The 15,453-nt window shown below is 50.5% G+C and overlaps 1 protein-coding gene across 1 annotated transcript in view; it reads right to left on the bottom strand.

Moving 5' to 3' along the window:
- Positions 1–15,453, bottom strand: part of LIPE (lipase E, hormone sensitive type) — a 237,512-nt gene that overhangs the window by 47,954 nt on the left and 174,105 nt on the right. Inside the window, exon 5 of the mRNA XM_069201407.1 lies at positions 1,635–1,780. Within this exon, the coding sequence (XP_069057508.1) occupies positions 1,635–1,780 (146 nt within the window). The remainder of the gene's footprint in view (positions 1–1,634; positions 1,781–15,453) is intronic.

The following is a 15,453-nucleotide window of genomic DNA, read 5'->3' on the forward strand; positions in this document are numbered from 1 at the left end:
CACTAACATCTAGAACTGGTTAGATGACAATACATGGCACCTCTTGATGCCCTCGAAAGACTCCCCTCCTACTGAGCCAGGCGAAGGTCTTCTATGTCTATCCCTATCTCTTGGACCTCAAGTCAAACCACCACACGTGTACCAGGAATGAAACCCTTCCTCTGGGCTTTAATGCTCATTGTAGGATGGCTATGGCGTGTCCCTCCTCATCTCTATCCCTAAGCTATAGCTGTCATTGCCAGGGCTGCCCTAACAATACTCTTTTCCTGAGCTTTAGGTCTCACTACCAGTAACTCCAGGCACTGCTCCCTCCTTCTCTTGTGTGCTTCCTTTCCTGGACAATGGATCTCACCACCAGGGCCATCCTGCACTGCTCCTGCACCATATCAAAGACGTTAACCTCAATAACCAGCTCACCAGCTTCTCAAGGCCATCTCCCATTCAAAGTCCCTTTCCACACTAACCAGACCACCAAATGGTACCACCACCCTCTGTCAGCCATCATTCTCCACTGATGTCAATGTCCCCGACACTAAGCTCTCAGCCTGCCTGGCACTCAGCCATCAACATTCAGCTTCCATGGCACTTAGCCCTTAGCCTACCCGAACTCGGCCCTCAGCCTCCATAGCCCTCAGCCTCCATGGCACTCAGCCCTTAGCCTCCATGGCACTCAGCCCTCAGCCCCCATGGAACTCAGCCCTCAGCCCCCATTGAACTCAGCTCTCAGCCACCATGGCACCCAGCTCCTCTGGCACTCAGCCCTCAGCATCCATGGCACTCAGCCTCCCGGAACTCGGCCCTCAACCTCCACGGCACTCAACCCTCAGCCCCCACGGCACTCAGCCCGCAGCCTACCTGGCTCTCAGCCATCAGCCTCCCCGGCACTCAGCCATCAGCCTCTCCGGCACTCAGCCATCAGCCTCTCCGGCACTCAGCCATCAGCCTCTCCGGCACTCAGCCATCAGCCTCTCCGGCACTCAGCTCTCATTCTCCCTGGCACTCAGCCCTCAGCCTCCATGGCACTCGGCCCTCAGCCTCCATGACACTCGGCCCTCAGCCTCCATGGCACTCGGCCCTCAGCCTCCATGGCACTCGGCCCTCAGCCCCCACGGCACTCGGCCCTCAGCCCCCACGGCACTCGGCCCTCAGCCCCCACGGCACTCGGCCCTCAGCCCCCACGGCACTCGGCCCTCAGCCCCCACGGCACTCGGCCCTCAGCCCCCACGGCACTCGGCCCTCAGCCCCCACGGCACTCAGGCCTCAGCCCCCACGGCACTCAGCCCTCAGCCCCCATGGCACTCAGCTCTCAGCCACCATGGCACCCAGCTCCCCTGGCACTCAACCCTCAGCATCAATGGCACTCAGCCCCCCGGGAACTCGGCCCTCAACCTCCACGGCACTCAGCCTTCAGACTCCCTGGCACTCAGCCTCCCATGGCACTCAGCCATCAGCCTCCATGGCACTTAGCCATCAGCCTCCATGGCACTCAGCCATCAGCCTGTCTGGCACTCAGCCCTCAGCCTCCATGGCACTCAGTCCTCAGCCTCCATGGCACTCAGCCCTCAGCCTCTATGGCACTCAGTCCTCAGCCTCCATAGCACTCAGTCCTCAGCCTCCATAGCACTCAGCCTCACCGCGAGGACCTCCATCTCTGTGATATTCCAGAAGCTCTTCCAGAAGTTGACGTCCAGGTTCTGGGTGATGCGTTCAAACTCCGCACCCCTTAGCTCGGGGTCAATGGCGTATTTCCCACTTATGAAAAAGGAGGTGGCTGCAACACCTGAGGGGAGAAAGAAGAAGCAATCACTGAGGAGAGATTGGATGAAAAAGGAAAAAACACAGCCGGAGAGAGGTGGATGGAGCAGGGTGAAGAGGAGGTGGTTAGTGAGACACAGGGTAACGGGTAGGTGAGACAGAGGAGGAAAAGGAAACAGAGAGCAGAGAGGGTTCATTTTGAGTCACAGAATAAAGAGAGGAGATGGGCAAGGGTGAGAAAGAAGAGAGAATCAGTCAGTGTGGCCTCAAAGGGGATGAAAGAATTGCAGTGGAAGAGACAGAATAAGAAGAGACTGAGAGGAAAGGGCTGGTCTGTGTGACTGACAGAGTAATGACAAAAGGGATGAGAGTCGAGAGACAGAGGGGGAGGAGTTAGTCACGGTGACCTTTAGGGTAGGGAGAGGAAATGGGTAATGTGAGAGAGAGTGAAGGAATACAGACGAGAGGGTCGAGCAGTGGGACCCCGCTAGTGTGCTTTAGAAGCAGAGAAGGGTGAGATAGGAAAGAGAGTCGATTTCTGAGACATGTGACAGGGTGAAGAGGAGATGGGATACAGTAAAAGATAGTGGAGATCGCGGGTCAGTGTAGAAGAGACAGAGGAGAGTGACAATCAGTGTGATAGGGTGAAGAGGAGATGGGCAGTGGATGAGGCACAGTGGAAGATAGAGGAGATGATTGGTCAGTGTTGAGACAGAGGAGAGAGGGACAATCAGTGTGATAGACAGGGTTAGGAGGAGATGGGCAGTGGATGAGATACAGTGGGAGATAGAGGAGATGATGGGTCAGTGTTGAGACAGAGGAGAGAGGGACAATCAGTGTGATAGACAGGGTTAGGAGGAGATGGGCAGTGGATGAGATACAGTGGGAGATAGAGGAGATGATGGGTCAGTGTTGAGACAGAGGAGAGAGTGATAATCAGTGTGATAGACAGGGTTAGGAGGAGATGGGCAGTAGATGAGATACAGTAGAAGATACAGGAGATGATTGGTCATTGTTGAAGAGACAGAGGAGAGAGGGACAATCAGTGTGACGGGGTGAAGAGGAGATGGGCAGTGGATGAGGCACAGTGGAAGATAGAGGAGATGATTGGTCAGTGTTGAGACAGAGGAGAGAGGGACAATCAGTGTGATAGACAGGGTTAGGAGGAGATGGGCAGTGGATGAGATACAGTGGAAGATAGAGGAGATGATTGGTCAGTGTTGAGACAGAGGAGAGAGTGACAATCAGTGTGATAGACAGGGTTAGGAGGAGATGGGCAGTGGATGAGACACAGTGGAAGATAGAGGAGATGATTGGTCAGTGTTGAGACAGAGGAGAGAGGGACAATCAGTGTGATAGACAGGGTTAGGAGGAGATGGGCAGAGGATGAGGCACAGTGGAAGATAGAGGAGATGATTGGTCAGTGTTGAGACAGAGGAGAGAGGGACAATCAGTGTGATAGACAGGGTTAGGAGGAGATGGGCAGTGGATGAGATACAGTGGAAGATAGAGGAGATGATTGGTCAGTGTTGAGACAGAGGAGAGAGGGACAATCAGTGTGATAGACAGGGTTAGGAGGAGATGGGCAGTGGATGAGACACAGTGGAAGATACAGGAGATGATGGGTCAGTGTTGAGACAGAAGAGAGAGAGGGACAATCAGTGTGATAGACAGGGTGAAGAGGAGATGGGCAGTGGATGAGACACAGTGGGAGATAGAGGAGATGATTGGTCAGTGTTGAGACAGAGGAGAGAGGGACAATCAGTGTGATAGACAGGGTTAGGAGGAGATGGGCAGTGGATGAGACACAGTGGAAGATACAGGAGATGATGGGTCAGTGTTGAGACAGAGGAGAGAGGGACAATCAGTGTGATAGACAGGGTTAGGAGGAGATGGGCAGTGGATGAGATACAGTGGGAGATAGAGGAGATGATTGGTCAGTGTTGAGACAGAGGAGAGAGGGACAATCAGTGTGATAGACGGGGTGAAGAGGAGATGGGCAGTGGATGAGGCACAGTAGAAGATACAGGAGATGATGGGTCAGTGTTGAGACAGAGGATGAGGGACAATCAGTGTGATAGACAGGGTTAGGAGGAGATGGGCAGTGGATGAGGCACAGTGGAAGATAGAGGAGATGATTGGTCAGTGTTGAGACAGAGGAGAGAGGGACAATCAGTGTGATAGACAGGGTTAGGAGGAGATGGGCAGTGGATGAGATACAGTGGAAGATAGAGGAGATGATTGGTCAGTGTTGAGACAGAGGAGAGAGGGACAATCAGTGTGATAGACAGGGTTAGGAGGAGATGGGCAGTGGATGAGACACAGTGGGAGATAGAGGAGATGATTGGTCAGTGTTGAGACAGAGGAGAGAGGGACAATCAGTGTGATAGACAGGGTTAGGAGGAGATGGGCAGTGGATGAGACACAGTGGAAGATAGAGGAGATGATGGGTCAGTGTTGAGACGGAGGAGAGAGGGACAATCAGTGTGATAGACAGGGTTAGGAGGAGATGGGCAGTGGATGAGACACAGTGGAAGATAGAGGAGATGATTGGTCAGTGTTGAGACAGAGGAGAGAGGGACAATCAGTGTGATAGACAGGGTTAGGAGGAGATGGGCAGTGGATGAGATACAGTGGGAGATACAGGAGATGATTGGTCAGTGTTGAGACAGAGGAGAGAGGGACAATCAGTGTGATAGACAGGGTTAGGAGGAGATGGGCAGTGGATGAGATACAGTGGGAGATACAGGAGATAATGGGTCAGTGTTTAAGAGACAGAAGAGAGAGTGACAATCAGTGTGATAGACAGGGTTAGGAGGAGATGGGCAGTGGATGAGATACAGTGGGAGATAGAGGAGATGAAGGGTCAGTGTTGAGACAGAGGAGAGAGGGACAATCAGTGTGATAGGGTGAAGAGGAGATGGGCAGTGGATGAGATACAGTAGAAGATACAGGAGATGATGGGTCAGTGTAGAAGAGACAGAGGAGAGAGGGACAATCAGTGTGATAGACAGGGTTAGGAGGAGATGGGCAGTGGATGAGATACAGTGGGAGATAGAGGAGATGATTGGTCAGTGTTGAGACAGAGGAGAGAGTGACAATCAGTGTGACAGGGTTAGGAGGAGATGGGCAGTGGATGAGATACAGTGGGAGATAGAGGAGATGATTGGTCAGTGTTGAGACAGAGGAGAGAGGGACAATCAGTGTGATAGGGTTAGGAGGAGATGGGCAGTGGATGAGGCACAGTGGAAGATAGAGGAGATGATTGGTCAGTGTTGAGACAGAGGAGAGAGTGACAATCAGTGTGACAGGGTTAGGAGGAGATGGGCAGTGGCTGAGATACAGTGGGAGATAGAGGAGATGATTGGTCAGTGTTGAGACAGAGGAGAGAGGGACAATCAGTGTGATAGGGTTAGGAGGAGATGGGATACAGTAAAAGATAGTGGAGATCGCGGGTCAGTGTAGAAGAGACAGAGGAGAGGGACAATCAGTGTGACAGGGTGAAGAGGAGATGGAATACAGTAAAAGATAGTGGAGATCGCGGGTCAGTGTAGAAGAGACAGAGGAGAGGGACAATCAGTGTGACAGGGTGAAGAGGAGATGGGATACAGTAAAAGATAGTGGAGATCGCGGGTCAGTGTAGAAGAGACAGAGGAGAGACAGGGTGACAGTGTGACAGGGTGAAGAGGAGATGGGACACAGTAAAAGATAGTGGAGATCGCGGGTCAGTGTAGAAGAGACAGAGGAGAGAGGGACAATCAGTGTGACAGGGTTAGGAGGAGATGGGCAGTGGATGAGACACAGTGGAAGATAGAGGAGATGATTGGTCAGTGTTGAGACAGAGGAGAGAGGGACAATCAGTGTGATAGACAGGGTTAGGAGGAGATGGGCAGTGGATGAGATACAGTGGAAGATAGAGGAGATGATTGGTCAGTGTTGAGACAGAGGATGAGGGACAATCAGTGCGATAGACAGGGTTAGGAGGAGATGGGCAGTGGATGAGACACAGTGGGAGATAGAGGAGATGATGGGTCAGTGTTGAGACAGAGGAGAGAGGGACAATCAGTGTGATAGACAGGGTTAGGAGGAGATGGGCAGTGGATGAGACACAGTGGAAGATAGAGGAGATGAAGGGTCAGTGTTGAGACAGAGGAGAGAGGGACAATCAGTGTGATAGACAGGGTTAGGAGGAGATGGGCAGTGGATGAGACACAGTGGAAGATACAGGAGATGATTGGTCAGTGTTGAAGAGACAGAAGAGAGAGGGACAATCAGTGTGATAGACAGGGTTAGGAGGAGATGGGCAGTGGATGAGATACAGTGGGAGATAGAGGAGATGATTGGTCAGTGTTGAGACAGAGGAGAGAGGGACAATCAGTGTGATAGACAGGGTTAGGAGGAGATGGGCAGTGGATGAGATACAGTGGAAGATACAGGAGATGATGGGTCAGTGTTCAAGAGACAGAGGAGAGAGGGACAATCAGTGCGATAGACAGGGTTAGGAGGAGATGGGCAGTGGATGAGATACAGTGGAAGATACAGGAGATGATGGGTCAGTGTTGAGACACAGGAGAGAGTGACAATCAGTGTGATAGACAGGGTTAGGAGGAGATGGGCAGTGGATGAGACACAGTGGAAGATAGAGGAGGTGATTGTCACTCTCTCCTCTGTCTCAACACTGACCAATCAGTGTGATAGACAGGGTTAGGAGGAGATGGGCAGTGGATGAGATACAGTGGAAGATAGAGGAGATGATTGGTCAGTGTTGAGACAGAGGAGAGAGGGACAATCAGTGTGATAGACAGGGTTAGGAGGAGATGGGCAGTGGATGAGACACAGTGGAAGATAGAGGAGATGATTGGTCAGTGTTGAGACAGAGGAGAGAGTGACAATCAGTGTGATAGACAGGGTTAGGAGGAGATGGGCAGTGGATGAGACACAGTAGAAGATACAGGAGAGAATGGGTCAGTGTTTAAGAGACAAAAGAGAGAGTGACAATCAGTGTGATAGACAGGGTTAGGAGGAGATGGGCAGTGGATGAGATACAGTGGAAGATAGAGGAGATGATGGGTCAGTGTTGAGACAGAGGAGAGAGTGACAATCAGTGTGATAGACGGGGTGAAGAGGAGATGGGCAGTGGCTGAGGCACAGTAGAAGATACAGGAGATGATGGGTCAGTGTTGAGACAGAGGAGAGAGTGACAATCAGCGTGATAGACAGGGTTAGGAGGAGATGGGCAGTGGATGAGACACAGTAGAAGATACAGGAGATGATGGGTCATTGTTGAAGAGACAGAAGAGAGAGTGACAATCAGTGTGATAGACAGGGTTAGGAGGAGATGGGCAGTGGATGAGACACAGTGGAAGATAGAGGAGATGATTGGTCAGTGTTGAGACAGAGGAGAGAGGGACAATCAGTGTGATAGACAGGGTTAGGAGGAGATGGGCAGTGGATGAGATACAGTGGGAGATAGAGGAGATGATTGGTCAGTGTTGAGACAGAGGAGAGAGTGACAATCAGTGTGATAGGGTGAAGAGGAGATGGGCAGTGGATGAGATACAGTAGAAGATACAGGAGTTGATGGGTCAGTGTAGAAGAGACAGAGGAGAGAGGGACAATCAGTGTGATAGACAGGGTTAGGAGGAGATGGGCAGTGGATGAGATACAGTGGAAGATAGAGGAGATGAAGGGTCAGTGTTGAGACAGAGGAGAGAGGGACAATCAGTGTGATAGACAGGGTTAGGAGGAGATGGGCAGTGGATGAGACACAGTGGAAGATAGAGGAGATGATTGGTCAGTGTTGAGACAGAGGAGAGGGACAATCAGTGTGATAGACAGGGTTAGGAGGAGATGGGCAGTGGATGAGATACAGTGGGAGATAGAGGAGATGATGGGTCAGTGTTGAGACAGAGGAGAGAGGGACAATCAGTGTGATAGACAGGGTTAGGAGGAGATGGGCAGTGGATGAGACACAGTGGAAGATAGAGGAGATGATTGGTCAGTGTTGAGACAGAGGAGAGAGGGACAATCAGTGTGATAGACAGGGTTAGGAGGAGATGGGCAGTGGATGAGATACAGTGGGAGATAGAGGAGATGATTGGTCAGTGTTGAAGAGACAGAGGAGAGAGTGACAATCAGTGTGATAGACAGGGTTAGGAGGAGATGGGCAGTGGATGAGACACAGTGGAAGATAGAGGAGATGATTGGTCAGTGTTGAGACAGAGGAGAGGGACAATCAGTGTGATAGACAGGGTTAGGAGGAGATGGGCAGTGGATGAGATACAGTGGGAGATAGAGGAGATGATTGGTCAGTGTTGAGACAGAGGAGAGAGGGACAATCAGTGTGATAGACAGGGTTAGGAGGAGATGGGCAGTGGATGAGACACAGTGGAAGATACAGGAGATGATGGGTCAGTGTTGAGACAGAAGAGAGAGAGGGACAATCAGTGTGATAGACAGGGTGAAGAGGAGATGGGCAGTGGATGAGACACAGTGGGAGGTAGAGGAGATGATTGGTCAGTGTTGAGACAGAGGAGAGAGGGACAATCAGTGTGATAGACAGGGTTAGGAGGAGATGGGCAGTGGATGAGACACAGTGGAAGATACAGGAGATGATGGGTCAGTGTTGAGACAGAGGAGAGAGGGACAATCAGTGTGATAGACAGGGTTAGGAGGAGATGGGCAGTGGATGAGATACAGTGGGAGATAGAGGAGATGATTGGTCAGTGTTGAGACAGAGGAGAGAGGGACAATCAGTGTGATAGACGGGGTGAAGAGGAGATGGGCAGTGGATGAGGCACAGTAGAAGATACAGGAGATGATGGGTCAGTGTTGAGACAGAGGATGAGGGACAATCAGTGTGATAGACAGGGTTAGGAGGAGATGGGCAGTGGATGAGATACAGTGGAAGATAGAGGAGATGATTGGTCAGTGTTGAGACAGAGGAGAGAGGGACAATCAGTGTGATAGACAGGGTTAGGAGGAGATGGGCAGTGGATGAGATACAGTGGAAGATAGAGGAGATGATTGGTCAGTGTAGAGACAGAGGAGAGAGGGACAATCAGTGTGATAGACAGGGTTAGGAGGAGATGGGCAGTGGATGAGACACAGTGGGAGATAGAGGAGATGATTGGTCAGTGTTGAGACAGAGGAGAGAGGGACAATCAGTGTGATAGACAGGGTTAGGAGGAGATGGGCAGTGGATGAGACACAGTGGAAGATAGAGGAGATGATGGGTCAGTGTTGAGACGGAGGAGAGAGGGACAATCAGTGTGATAGACAGGGTTAGGAGGAGATGGGCAGTGGATGAGACACAGTGGAAGATAGAGGAGATGATTGGTCAGTGTTGAGACAGAGGAGAGAGGGACAATCAGTGTGATAGACAGGGTTAGGAGGAGATGGGCAGTGGATGAGATACAGTGGGAGATACAGGAGATGATTGGTCAGTGTTGAGACAGAGGAGAGAGGGACAATCAGTGTGATAGACAGGGTTAGGAGGAGATGGGCAGTGGATGAGATACAGTGGGAGATACAGGAGATAATGGGTCAGTGTTTAAGAGACAGAAGAGAGAGTGACAATCAGTGTGATAGACAGGGTTAGGAGGAGATGGGCAGTGGATGAGATACAGTGGGAGATAGAGGAGATGAAGGGTCAGTGTTGAGACAGAGGAGAGAGGGACAATCAGTGTGATAGGGTGAAGAGGAGATGGGCAGTGGATGAGATACAGTAGAAGATACAGGAGATGATGGGTCAGTGTAGAAGAGACAGAGGAGAGAGGGACAATCAGTGTGATAGACAGGGTTAGGAGGAGATGGGCAGTGGATGAGATACAGTGGGAGATAGAGGAGATGATTGGTCAGTGTTGAGACAGAGGAGAGAGTGACAATCAGTGTGACAGGGTTAGGAGGAGATGGGCAGTGGATGAGATACAGTGGGAGATAGAGGAGATGATTGGTCAGTGTTGAGACAGAGGAGAGAGGGACAATCAGTGTGATAGGGTTAGGAGGAGATGGGCAGTGGATGAGGCACAGTGGAAGATAGAGGAGATGATTGGTCAGTGTTGAGACAGAGGAGAGAGTGACAATCAGTGTGACAGGGTTAGGAGGAGATGGGCAGTGGATGAGATACAGTGGGAGATAGAGGAGATGATTGGTCAGTGTTGAGACAGAGGAGAGAGGGACAATCAGTGTGATAGGGTTAGGAGGAGATGGGATACAGTAAAAGATAGTGGAGATCGCGGGTCAGTGTAGAAGAGACAGAGGAGAGGGACAATCAGTGTGACAGGGTGAAGAGGAGATGGAATACAGTAAAAGATAGTGGAGATCGCGGGTCAGTGTAGAAGAGACAGAGGAGAGGGACAATCAGTGTGACAGGGTGAAGAGGAGATGGGATACAGTAAAAGATAGTGGAGATCGCGGGTCAGTGTAGAAGAGACAGAGGAGAGACAGGGTGACAGTGTGACAGGGTGAAGAGGAGATGGGACACAGTAAAAGATAGTGGAGATCGCGGGTCAGTGTAGAAGAGACAGAGGAGAGAGGGACAATCAGTGTGACAGGGTTAGGAGGAGATGGGCAGTGGATGAGATACAGTGGAAGATAGAGGAGATGATTGGTCAGTGTTGAGACAGAGGAGAGAGGGACAATCAGTGTGATAGACAGGGTTAGGAGGAGATGGGCAGTGGATGAGACAAGGTGGAAGATAGAGGAGATGATTGGTCAGTGTTGAGACAGAGGAGAGAGGGACAATCAGTGTGATAGACAGGGTTAGGAGGAGATGGGCAGTGGATGAGATACAGTGGAAGATAGAGGAGATGATTGGTCAGTGTTGAGACAGAGGATGAGGGACAATCAGTGCGATAGACAGGGTTAGGAGGAGATGGGCAGTGGATGAGACACAGTGGGAGATAGAGGAGATGATGGGTCAGTGTTGAGACAGAGGAGAGAGGGACAATCAGTGTGATAGACAGGGTTAGGAGGAGATGGGAAGTGGATGAGACACAGTGGAAGATAGAGGAGATGAAGGGTCAGTGTTGAGACAGAGGAGAGAGGGACAATCAGTGTGATAGACAGGGTTAGGAGGAGATGGGCAGTGGATGAGACACAGTGGAAGATACAGGAGATGATTGGTCAGTGTTGAAGAGACAGAAGAGAGAGGGACAATCAGTGTGATAGACAGGGTTAGGAGGAGATGGGCAGTGGATGAGATACAGTGGGAGATAGAGGAGATGATTGGTCAGTGTTGAGACAGAGGAGAGAGGGACAATCAGTGTGATAGACAGGGTTAGGAGGAGATGGGCAGTGGATGAGATACAGTGGAAGATACAGGAGATGATGGGTCAGTGTTCAAGAGACAGAGGAGAGAGGGACAATCAGTGCGATAGACAGGGTTAGGAGGAGATGGGCAGTGGATGAGATACAGTGGAAGATACAGGAGATGATGGGTCAGTGTTGAGACACAGGAGAGAGTGACAATCAGTGTGATAGACAGGGTTAGGAGGAGATGGGCAGTGGATGAGACACAGTGGAAGATAGAGGAGATGATTGTCACTCTCTCCTCTGTCTCAACACTGACCAATCAGTGTGATAGACAGGGTTAGGAGGAGATGGGCAGTGGATGAGATACAGTGGAAGATAGAGGAGATGATTGGTCAGTGTTGAGACAGAGGAGAGAGGGACAATCAGTGTGATAGACAGGGTTAGGAGGAGATGGGCAGTGGATGAGACACAGTGGAAGATAGAGGAGATGATTGGTCAGTGTTGAGACAGAGGAGAGAGTGACAATCAGTGTGATAGACAGGGTTAGGAGGAGATGGGCAGTGGATGAGACACAGTAGAAGATACAGGAGAGAATGGGTCAGTGTTTAAGAGACAAAAGAGAGAGTGACAATCAGTGTGATAGACAGGGTTAGGAGGAGATGGGCAGTGGATGAGATACAGTGGAAGATAGAGGAGATGATGGGTCAGTGTTGAGACAGAGGAGAGAGTGACAATCAGTGTGATAGACGGGGTGAAGAGGAGATGGGCAGTGGCTGAGGCACAGTAGAAGATACAGGAGATGATGGGTCAGTGTTGAGACAGAGGAGAGAGTGACAATCAGCGTGATAGACAGGGTTAGGAGGAGATGGGCAGTGGATGAGACACAGTAGAAGATACAGGAGATGATGGGTCATTGTTGAAGAGACAGAAGAGAGAGTGACAATCAGTGTGATAGACAGGGTTAGGAGGAGATGGGCAGTGGATGAGACACAGTGGAAGATAGAGGAGATGATTGGTCAGTGTTGAGACAGAGGAGAGAGGGACAATCAGTGTGATAGACAGGGTTAGGAGGAGATGGGCAGTGGATGAGATACAGTGGGAGATAGAGGAGATGATTGGTCAGTGTTGAGACAGAGGAGAGAGTGACAATCAGTGTGATAGGGTGAAGAGGAGATGGGCAGTGGATGAGATACAGTAGAAGATACAGGAGATGATGGGTCAGTGTAGAAGAGACAGAGGAGAGAGGGACAATCAGTGTGATAGACAGGGTTAGGAGGAGATGGGCAGTGGATGAGATACAGTGGAAGATAGAGGAGATGAAGGGTCAGTGTTGAGACAGAGGAGAGAGGGACAATCAGTGTGATAGACAGGGTTAGGAGGAGATGGGCAGTGGATGAGATACAGTGGAAGATACAGGAGATGATGGGTCAGTGTTGAGACAGAGGAGAGAGGGACAATCAGTGTGATAGACAGGGTTAGGAGGAGATGGGCAGTGGATGAGATACAGTGGAAGATACAGGAGATGATTGGTCAGTGTTGAGACAGAGGAGAGAGGGACAATCAGTGTGACAGACAGGGTTAGGAGGAGATGGGCAGTGGATGAGATACAGTGGGAGATAGAGGAGATGATTGGTCAGTGTTGAAGAGACAGAGGAGAGAGTGACAATCAGTGTGATAGACAGGGTTAGGAGGAGATGGGCAGTGGATGAGACACAGTGGAAGATAGAGGAGATGATTGGTCAGTGTTGAGACAGAGGAGAGGGACAATCAGTGTGATAGACAGGGTTAGGAGGAGATGGGCAGTGGATGAGATACAGTGGGAGATAGAGGAGATGATTGGTCAGTGTTGAGACAGAGGAGAGATGGACAATCAGTGTGATAGACAGGGTTAGGAGGAGATGGGCAGTGGATGAGACATAGTGGGAGATAGAGGAGATGATTGGTCAGTGTTGAGACAGAGGAGAGAGGGACAATCAGTGTGATAGACAGGGTTAGGAGGAGATGGGCAGTGGATGAGACACAGTGGGAGATAGAGGAGATGATTGGTCAGTGTTGAGACAGAGGAGAGAGGGCCAATCAGTGTGATAGACAGGGTTAGGAGGAGATGGGCAGTGGATGAGACACAGTGGAAGATAGAGGAGATGATGGGTCAGTGTTGAGACAGAGGAGAGAGGGACAATCAGTGTGATAGACAGGGTTAGGAGGAGATGGGCAGTGGATGAGACACAGTGGAAGATAGAGGAGATGATTGGTCAGTGTTGAGACAGAGGAGAGAGGGACAATCAGTGTGATAGACAGGGTTAGGAGGAGATGGGCAGTGGATGAGATACAGTGGGAGATACAGGAGATGATTGGTCAGTGTTGAGACAGAGGAGAGAGGGACAATCAGTGTGATAGACAGGGTTAGGAGGAGATGGGCAGTGGATGAGATACAGTGGGAGATACAGGAGATAATGGGTCAGTGTTTAAGAGACAGAAGAGAGAGTGACAATCAGTGTGATAGACAGGGTTAGGAGGAGATGGGCAGTGGATGAGATACAGTGGGAGATAGAGGAGATGAAGGGTCAGTGTTGAGACAGAGGAGAGAGGGACAATCAGTGTGATAGACAGGGTTAGGAGGAGATGGGCAGTGGATGAGATACAGTGGAAGATAGAGGAGATGATTGTTCAGTGTTGAGACAGAGGAGAGGGACAATCAGTGTGATAGACAGGGTTAGGAGGAGATGGGCAGTGGATGAGATACAGTGGAAGATAGAGGAGATGATTGGTCAGTGTTGAGACAGAGGAGAGAGGGACAATCAGTGTGATAGGGTGAAGAGGAGATGGGCAGTGGATGAGATACAGTGGAAGATAGAGGAGATGATTGGTCAGTGTTGAGACAGAGGAGAGAGGGACAATCAGTGTGATAGGGTGAAGAGGAGATGGGCAGTGGATGAGATACAGTGGAAGATAGAGGAGATGATTGGTCAGTGTTGAGACAGAGGAGAGAGGGACAATCAGTGTGATAGACAGGGTTAGGAGGAGATGGGCAGTGGATGAGACACAGTGGAAGATAGAGGAGATGATTGGTCAGTGTTGAGACAGAGGAGAGAGGGACAATCAGTGTGATAGACAGGGTTAGGAGGAGATGGGCAGTGGATGAGATACAGTGGGAGATAGAGGAGATGATTGGTCAGTGTTGAGACAGAGGAGAGAGTGACAATCAGTGTGATAGACAGGGTTAGGAGGAGATGGGCAGTGGATGAGATACAGTGGAAGATAGAGGAGATGATTGTTCAGTGTTGAGACAGAGGAGAGGGACAATCAGTGTGATAGACAGGGTTAGGAGGAGATGGGCAGTGGATGAGATACAGTGGAAGATAGAGGAGATGATTGGTCAGTGTTGAGACAGAGGAGAGAGGGACAATCAGTGTGATACAGTGAAGAGGAGATGGGCAGTGGATGAGATACAGTGGAAGATAGAGGAGATGATTGGTCAGTGTTGAGACAGAGGAGAGAGGGACAATCAGTGTGATAGGGTGAAGAGGAGATGGGCAGTGGATGAGATACAGTGGAAGATAGAGGAGATGATTGGTCAGTGTTGAGACAGAGGAGAGAGGGACAATCAGTGTGATAGACAGGGTGAAGAGGAGATGGGCAGTGGATGAGATACAGTGGAAGATAGAGGAGATGATTGGTCAGTGTTGAGACAGAGGAGAGAGGGACAATGAGTCTGATACGGTGAAGAGGAGATGGGCAGTGGATGAGGCACAGTAGAAGATACAGGAGATAATGGGTCAGTGTTGAGACAGAGGAGAGAGGGACAATCAGTGTGATAGACAGGGTGAAGAGGAGATGGGCAGTGGATGAGGCACAGTAGAAGATACAGGAGATGATTGGTCAGTGTTGAGACAGAGGAGAGAGGGACAATGAGTCTGATAGGGTGAAGAGGAGATGGGCAGTGGATGAGGCACAGTAGAAGATACAGGAGATGATTGGTCAGTGTTGAGACAGAGGAGAGAGGGACAATGAGTCTGATAGGGTGAAGAGGAGATGGGCAGTGGATGAGGCACAGTAGAAGATACAGGAGATAATGGGTCAGTGTTGAAGAGAAAGAGAAAAGCCAATCAGGGACGGATGAAATCATGAAAGGCAGGACTGACAGCTGAACATAGCACAACAAGCTGTAACCCGAGGATGGGAGGCCGGTGGAGCGGAGTGATGCACAAAGAGAGGAAGATGGAGCAGAGATGCTTCTTTCTCTTCTCTTTTGCTGCCCCAGACGAGGACCAGAGATGAACAGACAAATGGATGGGAACCTCACTTACCATACTGTGCCATACTGCCTCCCTCTGCTGGCAGTGCCCGCATGGAGGAGAAGCAAGAGACAGGAGAGAGTGAGACAATCACACTGGTGGGCAGGAGAACAATGCTACTGGGGAAACGGTGGAACACATCACACCT

The sequence above is a fragment of the Pleurodeles waltl genome, chromosome 7, assembly GCF_031143425.1.
Source record: "Pleurodeles waltl isolate 20211129_DDA chromosome 7, aPleWal1.hap1.20221129, whole genome shotgun sequence".
Classification (NCBI taxonomy): domain Eukaryota; kingdom Metazoa; phylum Chordata; class Amphibia; order Caudata; family Salamandridae; genus Pleurodeles; species Pleurodeles waltl.